This window comes from Phoenix dactylifera, chromosome 2, assembly GCF_009389715.1.
Source record: "Phoenix dactylifera cultivar Barhee BC4 chromosome 2, palm_55x_up_171113_PBpolish2nd_filt_p, whole genome shotgun sequence".
Taxonomy (NCBI): Eukaryota; Viridiplantae; Streptophyta; class Magnoliopsida; order Arecales; family Arecaceae; genus Phoenix; species Phoenix dactylifera.
The window spans coordinates 1,114,254-1,135,233 of NC_052393.1; the positions used below are offsets into that span (position 1 = coordinate 1,114,254).

Consider the following 20,980-nt stretch of genomic DNA (forward strand, 5'->3'; position numbering starts at 1 on the left):
ATAGTTATTTTTCATTGAGCTGCTAAGACCAGTTGATAAAAAGAAAAGAGGGATGGGGATTGTTTATCATAGATAACTAATAGGTTTTTTTTTCTTTTTTCGGCATGCAACAAATTTTTAAAAATATATATTCAATGTAAAATTAATCTAGAAAATTCCTTAACAGGTTGATCTCAACAAATTGGCAAAAAATTTAATTCCTTATTAATTCATTAATGAGAAATGATTAAAGTATCAATATTAATGTTTCAGCAAATCAATTAATTTTTATTTTATCATATTGACCAAAATTTTCAATATCTTTGCCAGTTATATTTGTTGTAGCAAACTCTAGTCACTTAATTAAGCACGGAGACAATTCCATTACTATTGTAATAAAATACATATATTTTAATTATATCTATAATTAATCTGTTTAATTTGATATTTTGACTATATTTTTTGGTGTGAGAAGTTTACTTGGTGTGATGCAGAACACCGCAGGAACAACTTACCTTGCGATACTCCTCAGGCATATCACAACATCACGCTCCATCCCTCCCTCGATAAATACCCCTCCTCCCCAACTCGCAAAACCAGATTAGAAGAGTTTTATCATTAATAATAATATAAGTTATAATTAATAACAAAAAAGAAGTGAGGAGTGGGAGCAAATCCAAATCAAATGGGTTCCCTCGCCCCTCCCCGCTCTCCGCCACCCGCGATGGCCGCCCAGGTCGGCGGCGCCGCCCATAGCAAACATCCGACCCCGCTATGCGCCGAGGGGCTCCGGCGTCTCTTCGAGGCGCAGCAGCGGCACCTGAACCACTTCTTCGACAAGCTGGACCTCGAGCAGGCACTGGCCTTCGCCCAGGCCCTCCTCGACGCCCCCGGCGGCGTCTTCTTCTCCGGCGTCGGTAAGTCCGGCCTCATCGCCCGGAAGCTCTCCCAGACGCTCGCCTCTCTTGGCTTCGCCCGCGCCGCCTTCCTCCCCCCGGTGGACGCCCTCCACGGCGACATCGGCGCCCTCTGCGCCGCGGACGTCCTCGTCCTCCTCTCCAAGTCGGGGTCCTCCGACGAGCTCCTCCGCCTCGTGCCCTGCGCGCGGGCCAAGGGGGCATTCCTCGTGTCGATGACCTCCGTGGAAGGCAGCCGCCTCGCCGCGCTCTGCGACATGCACGTCCACCTGCCCCTGGAGCGGGAGCTCTGCCCCTTCGATCTGGCCCCCGTGACGTCGACGGCGATCCAGATGGTGTTCGGCGACACCATCGCCGTCGCCCTCATGGCCGCCCGCCGCCTCACCAAGGAGCAATACGCCGCCAACCACCCCGCCGGCAAGATCGGCAAGCGCCTCATCTTCAAGGTCTCTTCTCCTCCTCCCCCACTGTTACCAGCCATCATATTTTTCTTTTCTTTCGTCATTTCCTGGTTCCCGTCAAAATCTTATTTTGGGTCACTTTTCTCGTTAAAGATTGAAACTTCAACTGCTTTTGTTCGTGAATTCGATAACGTGAGTCTTGTTCTTCTTTTTCTTCTGTTTTTGAGCAAATGATTGCTACTATGATCCCTTTATTCAAGAATGTGTATTTTGAAGTGAGATACTTGTGAAGGCTTTTAATATTTTATTGCTGTCTAACTAATGGTGCTTTATTCAACTATAGAAGAACTGAAAGTAGGATATGCTTGAAGATTGCTTATTCTTCTCCTTTGGTTTGTACTTTGTATATAGCAAGCAGATGGACTTTACACTATAAATCTGAACTCGTCATTTAACCTATAAGACCACCATCTTCTTGAGCCATCGAGGCGACCATCCTAGTGAAAATTATAAAACTTTTACATTAGATAAAAAAAAAGTTTTGCTATATGAAGTTTTGCCAAGTATCCTAATGGAAAGAAACTCGAGGATTAAATGATACTACTTTTGCTTGCTTAAGTTTTGCTATATAAAATTAATGTTTTGTTAGATGAAAAATCCATAATGCAAGCATATATCTTGTTTAATTTTACTGTAGTTGGTAACATGAGCTTCTACATTTTTGGCAGCTGAAAACTGGAATCTTTTCTTTTCACCCATTTTATTACTTCTTCTAATGTATAACATGATGCTTTTTCAGGAGCTCCTTTTATTTTTATTGCTTCATTTTATTTTACTTTTTGTACGTGTGTGCGGGGTTCTTGAATGGTCCAGTTCAGTATTGGAAGCTTGTATTGGGATGTTTTTATGATATTATTGGTGAATCATGTTAACAAAAATTACTATACTTTGCCTTTATACTGTTACTAATGCAACGATAGTTATTTATATATAATTGGTTCTCATTTTTAATGTGAATAGGTCTTAATATTACTCAGCATAATCCTGACTTGTAATACTGTTAATGATATTTTCAATTTGCAATAGTTCTAAATAGATGAAATGGTGGAGGTGAGTGTATGTCCAATGATAGGTGCATATATATTGAAGAAAAAATTGTAAATAAACTAGTAGTAAATTATAAGACAATGGTGGTTGCTCATCATATCTGCTTTTCTTCCCAAGGAGATGTTGGTAACAATACTTCGATTGTATTCTATATAGGTGAAAGATGTCATGAAGAAGCAGGAGGAGCTTCCAATCTGCAAGGAAGGAGATCTCATAATAGATCAGCTCATAGAGTTGACAAGCAAAGGGTGTGGATGTTTGCTTGTTGTGGATGATGAGCACCATATGATCGGGACATTTACAGATGGCGATCTCCGGCGTACACTCGGAGATAGTGGTGAGGCAATCTTCAAGATCACAGTGGGTGAAATGTGCAACAGGTAAAGAGTTAAAATACTTGATTATCGAATTAGAATACTAGTACTTTTTGTATATTACATAGACCTAGATGTGGTTATTTTAAGTAGCATTATGCTTGTTTTCTTGTATTTTTTTTATTGGAAAAGATAAAAGAAAATGATTTCTGATTTTATGATATTTCATATGAGTCCTGATTTAAATAGTTCTTGGTGATACTTCGTAGCTGAAAGAGAAGAAAAAGAAACTACCTAGGACTAGTATGGATGGTCATGTAACATAAATAAGATTCAAAGATGGGCATGAGTGCTTATTCTAATTGGTTGGCAAAGCTACTTCTGTAAATGAAGAAAAAGGTTGACAAAGGTGGTGGCAACCTTGGAGTTCGAGGATTTAACCAGTAGCCAAAAACGCGAATCAAGTGGGGCTTAATTTATGGGCACTCTTTCAATATTGACACATCAACATGCCCTTTTCATGGTTACATAAGAGAATTCTGCAAATTTACATCCTATCTCCCTCATATTTAGCATTTCAGTATTTATCTTGTCAACATGATTTGTTGGCTGGAGTAGCTCAGTTGGTTAGAGCGTGTGGCTGTTAACCACAAGGTCGAAGGTTCAAGCCCTTCCTCTAGCGTTTTTCTTTTCTCTTGTTTTTGTTACTTTATCACCAAACAAATGTTCTTTTCTTTATTTTTTTCTACTTTATCACCAAGCAAACATTATTTTCTTTTCTTTTTTTCCTTTATCACCAAATAATGTGTCTCACTGTTCTACAAACTTTCTGCTTTCTAAGATATATAGTTATATGCATTTATGCTTTATCACCAAACAAATGTTATTTTCTTTATTTTTTTTCTACTTTATCACCAAGCAAACATTATTTTCTTTTATTTTTATTTTTTTACTTTATCACCAAATAATGTGTCTCACTGTTCTACAAAGTTTCTGCTTTCTAAGATAGTTATATGCATTTATGCTTTCTAAGATAGTATGTATGCAACTATAACTGCCATTCATATTCTACTGACCCCCACCACAAAACCGAGAGAGAGAGAGAGAGAGAGAGAGAGAGAGAGAGAGAGAGAGAGAGAGAGAGAGAGAGAGAGAGAGAGAGAGAGATGATGTTATTCATAATATATTAGTCGAGATATAACTTCTACTTAAGAAACTAATCCAGTACTGGTTCCATTGTATCGTCAGTCGGTAACATTTTCTTTCTCATTTGGTCTTTTAGATGCCCGAGAACAATCAGCCCTGATGCGATGGCAGTGGAAGCAATGCAGAAAATGGAGTCACCTCCATCTGCTGTGCAGTTTTTGCCCGTGGTCGACCATCAGAACATTGTGATTGGGATTGTTACCCTCCACGGACTGGTTTCTGCAGGCCTGTAAATTTAGTGCCATGTATGCTCTGTCCTCCCTTCTTTGTGTGTTTCTAAGTCACCAGGGTCCTAAGCTCCAAGGGTCTTGAGAATTAATGCTGTGTTTGTTAGGTCCTTCTGTTGATCTGGTTGAGGTTCACCACCCCTTTTGGTGGACTGACTAGGAGGGCATAATGCCTGGGAAACTCAGTCCTATGCTTCCCTATCTTTCTATGTATAGTTTTTTCCTTGTTTTGTTTCTTCTTCTCAGTCCTTTGGAGCTCTGTAACTTCAGCTGCCTTGAGCTGCTTGGAGGTGTGGTCTGAGGTGATTTAAGCACTGCTGTATTTGGCTCTTGAATAAAATATAATAAGAATGAGAGTTGCTCCCACTTCTCCTGAAAGACATTCTTACTCCTGTATCTAAAACTTGCCTCTTGGATTAGTGGTGATAGGTGGGACAATAATGCATTGGTGGATGAAAATATAACATGAGCAATGTAAGTGTTGCATGCGTGCTGTGACTGTTAATAAAAATGGCTGGTATGAGGGTTTGAGCACATTGCATCTATGTCATAGTTCTAGCGACCAAAAATAATAGCCGTCGTTATTATGCATGCCTTACAACAGCCATTATTCAACCATCTCGCTATATTATTGGAATATTGTTTAATAATTATTTATTTAAATAAAAGATGCAATGGTGAAAAGTATTCCATTATGACCTAGCAATAATAGTAAGTAATAGGAATATGTGTGATTGATAAGGTAAGTCAATACTTTTGATTTGGTGTAATTATGCACAGCTGCACTAACTCGATAATACTTCAGCCCTGTAAATCTTGCAAGCTGCATGCCATTTTACCTTTTCTTTCTTCTTTTCTAAAAAAAATGTTTTTTAGTCAGGCATGAGGGAGGCGATCTTCGCCTGGCCTGGGGTCAAGCTGTGGATGAGGTTGAATCTCTCATGGCAAAGAAGGATTCACCTTCTTTCATCCATAATGGTCGCTTTGAGATCTATGCAGATAGACCGATGAAAGAGTTTAAAGATCTATATGGAGCATGACCCAACAGTTGATGCCGTGAAAGATGATCAATCATTCTTTCATGCAAAAGATAAAACTTTGAACCCTCAAACCACAGCCTCTTGCTTACCACTTTTTACCGTTCTTAGCTTGGGTTTCTACAGCCTCCAAACGGCTCAAGTTTGTTCGCAGTGCATTAAAAAGATAAAAAAAGGTCTACTTGGGTGTCTACGCCCTTATTTTGAAGCCGAGCAAGATGCAGAACATCATCATCATCTCTAATTGTTTTACCTCATCATTGGTTTACACCCTTTAATTTATTGATATCACTGGAGAAATTCTTGTTCCTAAGTTCTTGTAGTCGCAAACCTGTGAAGTATGAACACAACACCACTACGATATAGGGCTCTGGATCAAATCTGAACATGCCTCTGAGCCACCTCTAAACCTTATATTAATGTTTATCTGTAATATTGGAGTTCTATAGGATATTGCACTTTAAAAACAAAAAGAATAGCAAGGACCTTAAAATAACGCATGCTTAACACGCTCGACGCATTGCCAGCATTCATGCAGAAAATCATACGATAAAATAATTTAAGAGTTAAATATTTAAAAAATCAGCAAATTGTTGTTTATGTCTTCTCTACAAGTGAAAACTCCATGTTAAGGTGGTGAGGACATCATCTTGTGCTTCCATCATTGCATATAATAATACTTCAGAGAGATCTTGACGCAAGGAGGCGCCTAACCAGCCAAAAAGAAAAATGGTATGCTTTTGTCCATTAATTAATTCTTCAATCCAGAAATTACATTATGCCGCCAAGCTCTTTATTTCAGCCGTTGTCTTCATAAATCCACAACGAAATCCACAAGCAATGATCTATGAAACCCAACATGAATGAATGAATAATTGTTCTAAAATTCATAACGTTTGCACTAAGAAAATAAGGCCTTGCCCATCACCCGTTTGGTATCAATTTCCAGTAACATGATCTAGGAGTATTTGTCAAACTAGGAGTGTATTTATATGGACATAAAATAGAAGATCTTGTTGGAAAAGAGAGGTTACTTGCACTTCCTGTTTAAAAACCTGCCACGAGCATAGCACGTCTCCAAGAAGGAATTCTTCCACATATCATCTCAAAAGCAACTTCAATCAGGCTGCAGCTCTGCTGGTCAAGAGAAGCGTTAAATAAACACAAAACATCATTTTGCATACAACAGCCTGCGATTGATCCATATTTGCTGATAACCTCAACTGAAGTCACATATCTCCAACAAATAAAAGCCAATCAAGTATGCATAGGGAAAAAATATATATTTAAAACAATTTTTGAGGTTCATGGATACAATTTCTGCAGCATATCTGAAACTTTTTCTGGAGTTGTGCCTACTTTGTGCAAAAAAGAATGTCTGTACATCAGTTCAAAACCCTAAAAGAAAAGGTGCAGTATTACCTCTACAGAATAGGCAGAAACACAACTAAACTAATTACAGATTGGACTAGAAAATATCGATCCTGAGCGGCTCTCAATTTCTTCATTGAGAATTTCAATGACTTCCTGCTTAGAACTCTGATGGTCGTTACTTAGGATGCTATGCAAGATATGCAACTCCTCGGCATTGGCCTTTTTAAGTAGCTCTCTAAGTGCTGCATCAGTTCCGACCTCCTTAGCACTTGGTCTTTGATCCGCGATTGACGCAGTAGGAGTAGGAGGAGCATCAGGCCTAGACCTCCAGTACTCTGAGCAAACATGATTTGGGTCAATTGCCTCGATGGCCTGTAAAAATCAAAACAAACAACTGTCAGCACAGACTTTAAATTGGGTCACTAAATAAATCGGGCAATGATGGAGATAATGTGCTAACATTGTTTTCAATGCATTGATAATGAGAACTTGGAGGTAAAATAGTAAATCTAATAGTTCTTTTGGAGGTAGACTACCAGAATCATAGTTTGCATCTGTGAATTTTGAGGTAACATAGTCCAGTATTATATGTCCACAAAGAGCTTTCTAAATGGGCTCTAGATTTCAGGTTACACTGTGAGCCAGATTTTTTCAGTTGCCACTAGTCTCTTCACGTTCAAGATATGGAGAGCCTGAATGTGCCAATCATCAGCGCACCAAGACCAAAGCATGCATGCATGCACACCAGACCCCCTGTGCAATGAAAGGCGGGCGATATCACTATTTTTACAGCAGAGCAGGTAAAGGAGGCATAGTTCGGGATGATCGGGGTGCCTGTTGATCATGTTTCAAAGAACGTTTGAAGCTGATAATCTTCTGATAACTGAGGTTAATGCTCTATTGAATGGCACAGAACTGTAGTTAGATTAGCTCCTCTTCTAATGGAGTCTGACTTCTTTGTCCTCATTGACATGGAGGATATCTAGAAGACACTGTGGTTCAGATAGCCTGTTTTATTTCCTAGACAAATGGAGACTTTACATTCCACCATGCTAATAGTTCTGCTAAATGGTACCAGACAGGTTAGCTGATGAGGGGAGGAAAGTAGTTTTATAGACTTGGATATGGGATCATGTAGTGTGGTACCTTCTGATATAGCCTTTTATCTGGCACCGATATGTACATTCAGTTACTAACAAAACACAAACCAAACTGCAAACAAAAGAAGGAAAATTTCTTTCTCATGCCAAAGACTATCCCATTATCTGGGATCTGTTTGGTCTCTCTCTTTCCATGTGGCATGCCGCATTTTCTCAGAATCCTGTCATAATAGTTCCTCCCCTTTCTCTAATACTGGCCACTGAAACAATTTCCTCAAAGCTAAGACCAAGTTTGTTTTCGGTATGTCTAAAGGCAATCTCTCCAACATCAGCCAGTTAAAAGAGACAGAGGACAAGGATGTGGCTTTACGTGATCTTGCGCACCTCCAGAAACATGTCTCAACTATGATTTTTCCTCTGTCAGCTTACATGGAACACTAGGGTGTCTTTACTAGTTTTAAAAACTCTCATTTGAAAAATATACAGGGTCAAACTTCTAAAAATCAGGATTCGTTATTTTCAAATTATGTTCATGATTTTGCACTAGCTAATGTCTGCTCTTCATAATTTGCCAAATGACCTCCTTGTTCAATCTATATTAAGTGACAATGTATTTTCCAAAAACATACCCATAAAATTTGTTGAGTTTTGAACAACCATAACGAAGTGTTAGCTTGGTAATCCAAATCTTCTACGTAGGGTGCACACCTACTCTTGAATCTTGCTACAATTCTCGCACCCATACCTTGACCATTCAAACTTTCCTGATTTCAACCATGTCTGGTTACCACCATATTTAGAAACAACTTCTTACTTCAAATGACTAATCATTTATTTTTTGTTTCTTGTGTTATGCAGATAAATATAGCACCTATGATCAATTTATTATTATACATTTATGCACACATATTTTTAATAACTTCGACATCCTAAATTTTATGAGAGCTTGGTCCCCATTCAAAGTGCCCAGGTTACCCCCAAAATATTGCTCCTAGCCAGCACATCTAAAGGTATCAGTACTTTCTGCCCCTAAAATAAGCTCATCTCTTTAATTACAAAGCCTGTAATTGCTTTTCTTAGCATTATCCAGAAGATAGAAACATGTGATAGCCAGCAAAGCAAGGAATCCTTGCATGCTTTGGAAATGTAATCCTAATCTAATTAGTAAAAACAACCACCAAACTTAAACCTCACATCTCTCACACTCGGTCATCTTTAGCAACATCATTTTTTTTATTTAACACTTAGGTAGCATGAGAAGCATTATTTTAGGACAAAGTCTTGTTAATGAAATAAATATAAATGAGTCTAAGTGATTGAATACATAGGAACATAGAAAGATAATATGGTTCTTGGAATTGGAGAAGAAACATAAAATTCAAATGCGTGCCGCACAAAATTTAGTTGTAGGAACCTCCTACTTTGCTGGCACGCATACTTTGAAGAAACTCATCCCACTTCTACATACATTCAAGCTATTGAACAATAGTCCAGGTGTTTCCTAATAATGTTCTATTTGCCATTTTTAACTTGGCTAATTACATGCTCTGTATTTCCATCTGATGGGTCTATATGTTCTGTCTATTGCCAACCCATTTCAAACAGTAATATGAAGTTTAATAGTCAGAGTATGAATTATGATTAAAGTATGATATCATTATTCACAGACTTTTTAGACACCATTGATTCCCATCATTTTCTAGATCACCATTTCCCAAATCCCCAAAATTGACCTGCCATCATTTTCACTCCTTAGCTAGCAAATACTGTCCAGAATATATTAAATAGATGCAGCAAATTCTCGTGAAGGTACATGATAAAATGAAAACTCTATCAACGACGAAATTAATGGAATTCAAAATGGGAAAACTACTCCAAGAAAATGATCCACTAAATCAGAAAGTTTCTCAAGTTCCTGTGGATAGTTTCATAGTTTGAAGAAGAGGCACTGGCAATTGAACATGTTCATGGGAAGGAAATGCCTACATAGAAGAACTAAATCAGATACTACATACAAGCATCAAGGGGGTAAAGTTCTACCAATGAGGGATTTGATGCACAATTACCTGAATGATCTTTAGTGAGGTCAAACCAAACATATCAAGCCCATCAAGGGATCCTGGAGGCTGTAGTGGAGGAAGGTTAACCATTCCCAGGTTGTGTTGTCTCCTTATTTCCTGATTCACCCGCTCTCTAACCATATCCCAGCACTTTGTGGCAGATACATGAAAGAATACCTCACTTGGACATTGCTCTACTGAAACCTGCAACATCAGGAAGCTCAAAGATGACATGCATGAATATTTTAGCAGGATAACAATAAAATCACAAATTCATCCAGAGAATGCCCCCCTGTAAAAAAGAAAAAAAACATCGACGAGGTCTATAACACATTAAAGTGTGTCAGAATGCCAAGCAATGCCATCCATATGGTATTCCTAATGTCAGAGGAAACATGACTTCAAGCTCTTGGTTCGGCTGGAAAGACGTAGAGGGAGCAGGAAAGCTCAAAGTTAACATTAAACCACCATACCAAGGTTCTTAGATACCACAGATCACCTCTTTTTTTTTTGGATCATGGTATTCAGTATTCATAGGGTGGCAGGGGATTGGATTGAGTCATGTTTGGGTTGTGTCAACTATGGGCTAGGTCAAAAAACCCTAAAAAATACCCAACCCAATTATAATCGAGTTGGTAAAAAGAATAAAGTTATGTCCAACCCAACTACTTTCAATGGACTTGTACTCAACCTGCCAACCCCCATTAGGTTGTCACTTGTCAGTTACATAACCTAGAGAATGCAAACAAACAATTCTAGGAAGAAATGAACTAGAGTGGGTCTTCTCAAAGAGAGAGAGAGAGAGCGAGAGAGAGAGAGAGAGAGAGAGAGAGAAGATATAAAAACTTGATAAATCATGAGCAAGTTATTGCTCCACTTTTTCTTCAGCATATTTTGTTCTCTCTTAACAATCAACACAACCTTATTAATCAGTTGAACCAAGCCTTTAACTATGAAGCAAGGACAAGGATGGGATACGGATACAATATGATACAGATATACTGATAAAGCAAATCCTGAAAAAGTAGGATACAAATACAACTAGAATATGTCAATATATATACATATTTATACATACACACACACATATATATATGTATGTGTGTGTGTGTATATATATATACATATCTACATACATATATACATATGTACAAATATACATATATAGACTTGCACATATATTTATGTGTGTATTTACCTTGTACTAGCATTTTGCATGTGTTTTGCATGTGCTCATATAAAAAAAAAACCAGAAAGAAAGAAAGAAAAGAAGGCAGGGGAGGGGGGAGTGTGTATTTAAGAGGAGATCGAATTCGTTGGAGATTGTTCTGGGAGAAGGAAGAAAGAGTTTTTCGGTGGGGTTTCCTTTTGTGCGGTTTCATGGAGTTCCAATATACATGGAGATCTTTAGGTTTTAAAAATTTGATCTAATTAAAAGATTAACTTTGTTAAAAGGTTTAAAAAAGTCAAATTTCTAGGATAGAAAATAAGGATTCATAGCAGATGAACAAAATGTGGTAAACGTTTCTTTTCCTTTATATAGCATATTTAAAAGACTTAGGTTTTCTCCCTCTACCAAATTTATTATGCACACTTTTTTTTAAAATCCAACTACAAGGAGTCCAGTTACGGTAAGTCTGGCTACAAACTTGGTCATTATAATAGTAAAGACATACATACATACATACACACAAAAACATATATATGCATATAAAAAAGCATCAAGAAAGAATAGAAGGCTATCAAAATAACATAGTCCATAATTTACACGATAACTTTAACTTTTATAAGCTCATCATTACTCGTTATTCCAAGACCATAATCCATATTTTATATTTTAATATGAATATCAATAGACAACAAATAGACCCTCCCCCCATTAGAGGTATCGAGGGAGTACCTAGAGTGTTTTTTATTTTTTTTTAAAAAAATAAGAAACTTAACATAAGTACCCGACATATCTAAGAAGTATTCAAAGAGTATCAGTATCTAACACAGATATGATACAACATGCAATATGAAGTATCAGTGCTTTCTAGGCCTTTAACCAGCCCATGGCCCACCAGAATATTACTACCATTCTAGAAGCCTTTGGCTAAGGAATAGATTTTGATGGATTCTCCTAACCATGATAACCTGCCAGGTCTATAAGCCACACCTGAGCTGATCCCTACATAATGTGGTTGGTCTCAAGCAATCCAAACAAACCCACTTAATTATAAAGACTTCTACCCAAAACCATTTATTCCAGGCAGGTTTACAAACATTTGTTGGTCCAGTTCAGATATTGCACATTTGAGTACATGGTAGTTGAACACTCCCAATTCGACTCAAACCTTAAGCTAGAAAGGACCCCAACTCAAACCTGCCAGCGTTTTGAACATGTACAACTTATGTCTAACTCGTGGATCTGAAGCCAATTTAGGTAAGTTTCTGGTTGGGCTGGATCCTGACCAACCCTACCTACCAAGATACGCCATTTTGGTACCAGGCCCCGAACCAGTACCACCCTATCACTGTGTTAGTATGCTTGATACAAGGGCCGGTGTGGTGTATTGAGTGTTGGTACATCCCCCATACCGTGTACCGGTATCGAACCATTTTTCATGACTAGAATCTACAAAAGGCTGCCTGGAGACATCATACAAGGATAGAAAGTTACCTCAGGTATATATTCTACAAATAAAATATGGAAAGATAAATGAGATGTATGACATGCAACAAGCACATGATTGTTTACCATTTTAATTCAAAGAAAGCAAAGATTGAACGGCATAAACATCAAAAAAGTAGGCTGGACCAAGTATAAAATTGGCTATTGCTACCAACAACAGGCCCAAAAAGACAGCTAAAACTTTTCCCTTCTTGTAGCAATCCTCATTGCAGCTAATCCCTCATCAGTTCTCTTTGTAGAAATTCACATTCAGGGGTATGCTGTAGAGGAAATATAGAACACCAACAGGTTTTGTTTCTAACAATCTAAGCAAAGAGGAGTCAGCATACAAGGAAAACAGCATAGGAAAGAAAAATATGTTTAAAGTGATTAAGGAAAATATGTTTAAACTGAATTCAGGTGAAAAAAATCATATATCATATAAGCAGAGGAAAGGGGGGAACCAGGATATTGGCTGAGAAACCACAAATGAAGTAGCACCAGCCGGTCAAAGATTAGACTACCGTATTGGAATTTCGCAAGAGAAGCAATACTCGCATTAATCACACTCTCAAATCTTTACTAAATTAAGTCTAAGAATAACCGTGTGCAGAACTCATGTTAGACAAAACTGCTTCTTACACAGATATCTTGCTTATATGCACATTTAACTACCATTTATTTATAAAAAATAATTGACCATCTTAAATAAATTAGTTGAATATTGTCCAACAAAGAAGGTGAGAATTATTACCATAAATAGAGGTCCAAGCAGACCAGCATCCAGAATTTCCGAGATGTAGTTACACATTTGAGTTGGGTCTAGTACGCTGAAGTACCTAACTTGACTCCTAAATCCTGCAATGAAAAAAAGCGAAGAAAGTTGTGATGAAAGCCACAAAAATATAATCCACTCTAGAGTATTGAATGATGAAAAAATAGATAATTATATTGATGTAACATAGATAATTCTGAATTCAAAAGAAAAAGGCAAATATGAATACAAGGTCGAAAGCTGCCTAGTAGAAGGAATTAGGATGCTGGAGTTCAGTTTGGCCATTCAATCATATTAACAATACAGACCTCAAAGGTGATTCAAAACATAATTGTAACCTGAAAGCATACCTTTAGGGAATATGGCCTTGCTTGAAGACCATAACTTTCCCGACAAGACAACACCATACTCCAAGGGTTCAACACTACAATTCATTCTCCGCACCACCTTGGCCATGCGAGGCCCCTTCTGTGGACAGTTGGATCTATCTATGCTATTTCTAGGGCAATATGAGCCTGCTGTGACAGAATCTGTTTTATCTATTAGGTTATGAACAAAATCTGGTCCACTTTTGTCGCCCTTTATTCCACCTTCTGTTTTTACACTTCCAGACTGCTGAAGATAAGATCTAATATTTGTAGTAACAAACTCATGCTTTCTTTTAGCAATCAAAAATTCTACATTTTGCCTTGCATTTGATACAGCAACAGAGTTCTTACTGTGAGAAGTGTTTTGAGGATAGGACCTAACAAACTGCTGATTTTGTAAACTGGAACTTTGTGTTTTCCCATCACTGCCCCATAGAGATACTGGGTATGGCCTATGACCAGACTTCCCCACAATGGGTAACAAACTGGCAACTTTTTCACTCGTCACAGATGCATTAGTCTCGGGTGTTACCAGAACTAGATCCTTCTGAGAATTGCAGAAATTCACCTTATCATCACCATTTGTCAGCCTAGCAAAAATTTCTGAGCTTTCTAAAACTGGCTGTTTCTTTAAGTTATCCAAAAGCAGCTTTTCTGCTCCTTCATACCCAGCACCATTTAGATTTTTAACATCACCATCATTAGCTAATGCATTTTTTCCTGTACAGCACACCAATTTACCTGAGTTGCTCGAGTGCTTACCCTCAGACACCAAGACAGGGTAAACCACTGAGTTCCTTTCGCTAGAAGTATTTTGCAGTGTACCAATGTTAAGCATGCTCCCTTTTTCATGACTAGAAATGCTACGTGCACTTGAATCAGAACCTTTGAGTCCTCTATTAGACTGTAAGCTCTGATATACATCAGATGAAGACCTACCTTGTAGATACGATTCTTTTGTAGGCAACATGGTTGTAGATTTGGTTTGTTGGTGCAAGGAAGAGGGATCAGCAATTTTGCATGTTGAATCAACTGTGTTAATCTTTTCTCTCTCTTTTGGTACTGCTACAAAGGTTGGCTGAGGCGAAGATGCCTCGACTTCTTGAGATAAAGCAGAAATTTTTCCACAGCCATTCAAACTACTTTGCTTTACTTGTCCCTTCTCCCTCTGATGTATATTTTCTGAATAAGTTTTAGCAGTGGGCTTCTGTGTTTTTTCTTTTGCAACATAAGAACTTAAACTCAATCCAAGATCTGAAAGTCCCCATCTATGAACTGCGCTCAACTTGCCCCCCAGAGCATCAAGAAGGACATTCAGTTCACTGATCTCATAACGAAAGAGAGAAAACCTAGTGCTCCAAGCACATGAGCAAAGCTGCTTTGCATGACTCTGACATGCAAATTTGTCTGGAGAACATAGACAACCAGCGGCAGAAAGGTGTAGATCATAGTGGCACACAATGCACTCCCTTTCACAGTTAGCATCAAAATCTGCATCCATTTTCCTTGACTGAAAAGAACAAAAATATTCTCTTTTTGTACGCTCCATTTCAATCCTCTCCTGATCAAAAGGAAAAATAAAGTCAGCAAACACTTATGACAGCAAAATAAAATGAGGTTGAACATAAAGAGTTTACCTTAAGTGCCTTTGCTAGGATCCCATCCAGGCCACATGCTTCTTTCCATCTTAAGTTATCTAATGTATTTTTCCCTAGAAACAAAATATTCCACTGAGCTCTTACAGCTTCCCTTGCAGCTCCTAGCAACAACTTGTCATGGGAAATCGATATCTTGCGGCTCTGTTCGGAATAAAGCTCCACAGCATTCTGCCCATGAGGCAACCAGTCAATGGGAGCAACATTTACAGCCTCTGCACAGTTGAATCCACAATTGAAACCTGAATGATATGCTCGGGGAAATGTGATAACAAACTCCCCTGAATGCTGAACACAACGATAGACTGGTACACCCTCTGATTTTAAAATGGAAGGTGAAAATTGAGTAACCTGTCAAGAAAGGTAAGGAAAAACATGAGACATCAAGCAGATATAGGGGTGGAGGGGGATGAAAAAATAATAAAAAAGAAGAAGAAAAGAGCATATCAGTAGTTGTCAAGCCTGCATTCAAAAAGTTGTTTTTCCAAGAAGTGGAAACCCTTCCAGGAAGAATAGATGATGCATGACAAATCATTACTCACAAGATTGTGAAGCAAGTCTGGCTGTTCTTCAAACAAATCAGCTAAATGCTTCTTCATAGCCACCTCCAACTTTGTCGCTTCTTTGCCCGGGACTCCATACCACACTTTTGGAGCACCCCAGTGTAAATAATTCATTGAGTACAAATGGTGATCTTCAACATGCTGAAGAAGAAGAAGAGAATAGACTGACTTACCAAAGAAAAGAAACACAAGGCATCATAGGCAACTAAAGTAATTCATGCACAACATTAGTAAGCACAGCATGCCATTATATATGTATATATGAGTGTGCGTGTGTGTACAAAGAGAGAGAGACTTGGCTATACTCGAGTAGACCTCCATTTAGATCCGATTAGGTCTAGCTTTGATGATGGGTATCCCACATCGATGATTCAAGTTGTTGGATATCTACTACTTCTGAAATTGCTTACACACCAAAAATAATGTGATTTGGAGACCCATCAAGTGATCCAAAATTGGACAGCTTAAATAACATAAAACCTCCAAATCATATAAATTTTGAGGTGTAAGCAATTTAGAGGCAGCAGATCGTATCCACTAGTTCGGATCATTGATATGGGATCCCATTGTCCGATGTAGACCTAATTGGATTTGAGTGGAGATCCACTCAAGTGTAGCAAAGTCAATCTATATGCATGATACATGCATGTATATATATGTGTATATATCTTATGTCTTCTAGAAATGAAAACTAATGAGAAGAAAAATTGCGACCATATTATATAAAATAAATATGGCAAAAGTATCATCATTGCTGTTGTTAATTGTATAAATCTGGATATCTTCAGTTAATTGGTAAGGACGTAATGAGAATCTTACCCAACAAAATGATGAAAAGCACATCCCTACATACAACCATGGAACAAGAACACCGGAAATGTCCCCATTTTCAAAAGCAAGCAAAGAACCTGGAAGCCTAGCAAAGTTGTTCAAGTTCCAACCTGACTTCACATATTGCTCCTCAAAATCAGAACTTGATGGCGGTGAAGATCCTTTAGGAAATCCGCTGCCAAAAACTCCTGTCTCCAAATCAGCACCATAGAGCACCTACAGAGGTATGTAATTTAATTTTACAGAACAAAAGATTAAGGCAATCAGCTGCCTATTGGGCTAATTTACATCTATTAAAGGTACCTCAATCTCTTCAGTTGGCTTCTCAACAATTCGCCAATATTCACCTTCAATATTCTCCACTGATGGTTCCAATTGGGCTGATCTTATATCTACATCCATGTCTCTTATGCAAAAATAGTGTTCCTTGAAATCATCAGCATACTTCTGAAATGATTCCAGAGTGTAGTCCGGACCAGGTTCAAATCCAAACCTCTCAGTATTCTTACAGTGTGCAAGTCCATTAGGTTCCACCAGCTTCTCAATATTGTTTCTGCATTCCGCCTCCAGTCTCAAGAGCTTTCTCCTTTTCCTCTTCATAGTACTATCAATTCTGCAATTCTTTTTGACTGGATCACGATTTTGAAGCTTATCCACTTGTTGGGTACGAGTTGCAAATTTTGAATTTTGCCACAAACCCTTTTCTTTAAGAGGGCAAGGCGGAGTCCATGATGGTGGAGGTACAATGCGGCAAATTCCATATGGTTCTGCCATCGGACGTATACTTGCAATATATTTGAGAGTATCCTGGAACTCCTACAAGTAATATCCAAAATAATCAAATAATAGGGACTTTGTGGCTCAAAGAATAAGTGTTAACATAAAAGCTAATGATTCTCTACAAAACAAAACATGAAATACCTCTTCATTTGGATAAAATACAGGAGCTTCATCAAGAACAGGCCTGCAGGCATCTTCAGGATGCCATCTTGCTGTGACCTGCAAGACTTTAGACGTTAATTGAAGCCAAATGGGTAGGAACCGGGAAGACAAAGCTAACTGAGTATCATGAGATTTAACAAAACCTTTTGACAGGTTTGACATTCAGAACATCCCCGAATAACCCCTTTTGGTAGGCAATGCACTGAATGGATTTCCTGCACAAGAAAATTAAATTGATGGATCGTAAAGTCAAAAGGACTACCATATGACATTACAACAACATATCAGGACCAAGAAGCACCTTAAGCAATGGATGACATCAATTGCACAGTAAAGAAGATCAAGTAAGAAATCCATAATGATACAACGACAATCAACCTAAGCACTTATAGGTAGTGATTAATAAGGCAATATCAGAAATAGTACTAACTTGCTCTAAGAGCTCAGAGTCAGACTCCTCTTCTTCCGAGCTATAATCAAACTGCCTGTAGTTTACCCATGATCTATGCCGAAGCGATTTCCTAAACTTTTTGTCATCAATGATGCCAGACTCAGTATCCTCTGGAGCCTGTATTGAATTTGAAGCACATGCAGAGGCCAAAGCATTTTCTTGTACTCTCTGCAAGGTGAATGGTGTGAGAGACGCAAAGCCAGGAGGAACAGAAGGCATTCCATCAGAGTCATCTTTAAGACAAGCTCCTAGGCATTCTGTCCCCATCAACACTGAAAAAAAAAGCGATTATATTAAATAGATGATCCCAGAAAATCTTCAAACTGATAACTCACAATCACACTATGGATTTGTGCGAACATAAGATAATGGCCTAGAATATCAGTCTTATCATAAAAAAAAAGAAGCATGCAACTTATTATAGCCAGCAGTGCAGATCTGAAAATACTAAAGAAGCACAAGCATTCCTTGAAATGACAATCATATAATTGCAATTTGAATTACTACAAATTAAAGCTACTCTAAGGAACCATGAAAAGCGCGTGCACACGTGCATGCGCGCACAAAAAATACTGTAAATTCAATGTAAATAATATTAATGAGTTATTTTTTCATTTCCAATAGCCATCTTCTTATATGTGAAGGATTCAACAGCTATTTTTTTTTTTTGTTCCTGGGATGTTTGAGTGCCGTATAGAAAATAACATACAGTTTATGGATGAACTTCTTCCATATAAGAAAGCAAAACAACTATTTCCAGTTTGTCATAATGAACAAGATTTAGGAGGGAGGAACTAGAAGATACAGCAGAGGTGCTGTGATTCAGCATTATAGTCTCAAAGTTCCTATAATCCCTTCTGGATTGAAAAGCTGGATACAGAGAGAAAAAGGAAGGAACAAAAGAAAGAAAGAAAGAAAGAGGGGGGGGGGGGGGGGGGGGGGGGGGGGGGGCGCTTATAAATCTAACAGATCAAGAAAAAAAAAAAATTTCACAGCCAGCGTCTGCAATCTATAACACAACCGTGTGCGACAGAGACCGTGGTGTATTGAGATCATCTTTTTCATAAACTTATTACAGAAAAATCTATAATTATCAGATCCAGTGACCGATCCAGACGCCAAATAATTGGTTAGGGTCTGAAAATACCCCCTGTTCAACCCATGAAAACATCTCTGTTCGGCGACAGAATCCAGTCCAAAGATTCACAGAAAACAACAAAACAACATCTCGATTACCCATACCCATATCAGAATTCTTTGCATAAGACCTCACAGATCCTAGATTTTATTAATGTTTTAACGAAATCATATGGACCAAAATATGACCAGCATGGAACTAATCAAAATTTTATGGAGAAAATAGGTGATGTTGGTCTTGATCAGACCGTCAACTTACATGCTCTTGAGAAGCCCACAGATCTTCTGTTGGCCTAAAGCGGTTTGAATTCAGCAATTCATTAACAATTTCCACAAAATCTTGTGAGATGAAAAATAACAAAAGTCAATAGTCCAGATCTGAGTAAAGGGAGAAATAGGGAAATATTCCAATTCCTCCAGATCTGAGCCCAACCCTAACCCTAATCAGCCTGCAAGGAGATGGTCCCGGGCCACCAAAACCGCAAGTCTTTAGGGAAAGTGGCTTTGGGGTGCAGCAGGACAACCCACCCTTTCCCCTCTAATAAATAAATCAAACAAAATCTAAGAGAGAACAAGAAGATTTATAGACCAGTAGGGAATCTGGGGGTGGCAAAAAAAAAAAAAACTTAAAATAAAACAGGGGGTTGGGGGAAATCAAGAAGATGGAATAAGATTAGAAGCCCCAAACCCAAGTCTACCAGTTCAATAACTCCTAACCAAATCAGAATAAGATTGGAATTTTCTTTTCTATTATTATTACTATTATTTTACTATTATTGTTTGGAAGTGGGGACATCAAATTGGGATAATACAAAGCAAAAACTCACATATTTTTTTTCACGAGAAAGTAGTTGAGATTTAATGATCTCCGAATCAGGGCCATCCACGTAGCATTTGTTCTTTTGGGGGTAGATAAAGACCCGACGTTTATTAAGTTTCGGGTACGAGAGGATGAAGGATTAGCGCTGGAAGCTCCTGGAAGCTTCTGGGAATCTACGGGAACTACAGAGGAGGAGCGACCGATCATCATGCCATCATTGCCGTTGATCGCTGGATTTTCTCTTGGATCTCATAAGAGACCCCAGTGTTCTTCCGACCTTTGTCCAATCATTATCCTAAAGCCAATTTAGGTGAGTTTCAAGTCAAGTCGGAATAGAACCCGGCTTGACCTATACTACTCGTAGCCCTGGCTATATTCGGTAAAGGGCTTCAATGAGCTTAACTAGTCCATGCTTGAAAAAAATAACAAAAAAAATCTTGGCTTACGTAGAGATTAGAAGTTGTCAGATTAAGCTTTGTCTGAAGGAAAGTTTGACCAGCTTGCCCATAAGATTTTGATTCCTGATTTTTCTTGGGGCTCGTTTCGTTTGCGGAAAGTATTTTTTTTCCTAAAAATATGACTTCTGAAAAGCAGATTCTTGGAAAGAGGATATTTAGAAAAGTATTTTTGACATGTTTGGTGGACAATGAAAAAATGACAGATTTCCAAAATGCTTATGTTTGGAAAAGTTATGTGTAATTTTTATTATACCTTTAATAAAAATTAAGTTTTTAATGTCTCTTTAATGCTGAAAGATTTTTTTTGGAAAAAAATAAAAATAGAATGATTTCCGGTTCACGTAAAAGTAATTTTTTCATGTTTCTCATGAGAAAGACTTTTCCATGAACGTGGGAATCATATTTTCATGGGAATACAACATTTTCATTTTTCTTCTTTAAAAACTCCAATCAAATAAGAAGCATCTCATTACTTTTCCGTTGACCACATTTTTTTCCTTCTTTTCCTGCGAACGAAACGAGCCCTTGAGAAAGAGAGGGAGAGAGGAACTAACTCTATATACTTTACCAGGAAAATAAAAGGTATAAAAGGAGGTAGACAAGGC

At 38.1% G+C, this 20,980-nt stretch overlaps 2 protein-coding genes and 1 non-coding gene across 3 annotated transcripts; 2 read left to right on the plus strand and 1 right to left on the minus strand.

The window, feature by feature from the left end:
• The first annotated feature begins 582 nt into the window (after nucleotides 1–582).
• On the plus strand, nucleotides 583–4,529 carry LOC103716093 (probable arabinose 5-phosphate isomerase). The gene is made up of 3 exons (XM_039116599.1): nucleotides 583–1,342; nucleotides 2,561–2,784; nucleotides 4,001–4,529. Exons 1-3 carry the CDS (start codon nucleotides 665–667, stop codon nucleotides 4,155–4,157), a joined length of 1,059 nt encoding a protein of 352 aa, XP_038972527.1. The 5' UTR covers nucleotides 583–664; the 3' UTR covers nucleotides 4,158–4,529.
• On the plus strand, nucleotides 3,327–3,400 carry TRNAN-GUU. The gene has a single exon. It is a non-coding gene; the product is annotated as a tRNA-Asn (tRNA).
• A 1,921-nt stretch (nucleotides 4,530–6,450) lies between the features above and the next one.
• LOC103716069 (lysine-specific demethylase JMJ18) lies at nucleotides 6,451–19,776 on the minus strand. The gene is made up of 12 exons (XM_008803923.3): nucleotides 19,357–19,776; nucleotides 17,940–18,232; nucleotides 17,653–17,724; nucleotides 17,489–17,566; nucleotides 16,871–17,383; nucleotides 16,556–16,783; nucleotides 15,716–15,877; nucleotides 15,156–15,524; nucleotides 13,501–15,079; nucleotides 13,130–13,233; nucleotides 9,729–9,926; nucleotides 6,451–6,934 (listed from the first exon to the last, which is right to left on the minus strand). The coding sequence occupies exons 2-12, from the start codon at nucleotides 18,225–18,227 to the stop codon at nucleotides 6,641–6,643; spliced, it is 3,885 nt and encodes a 1,294-aa protein (XP_008802145.2). The 5' UTR covers nucleotides 18,228–18,232; nucleotides 19,357–19,776; the 3' UTR covers nucleotides 6,451–6,640.
• Between the last annotated feature and the right edge of the window lie 1,204 nt (nucleotides 19,777–20,980).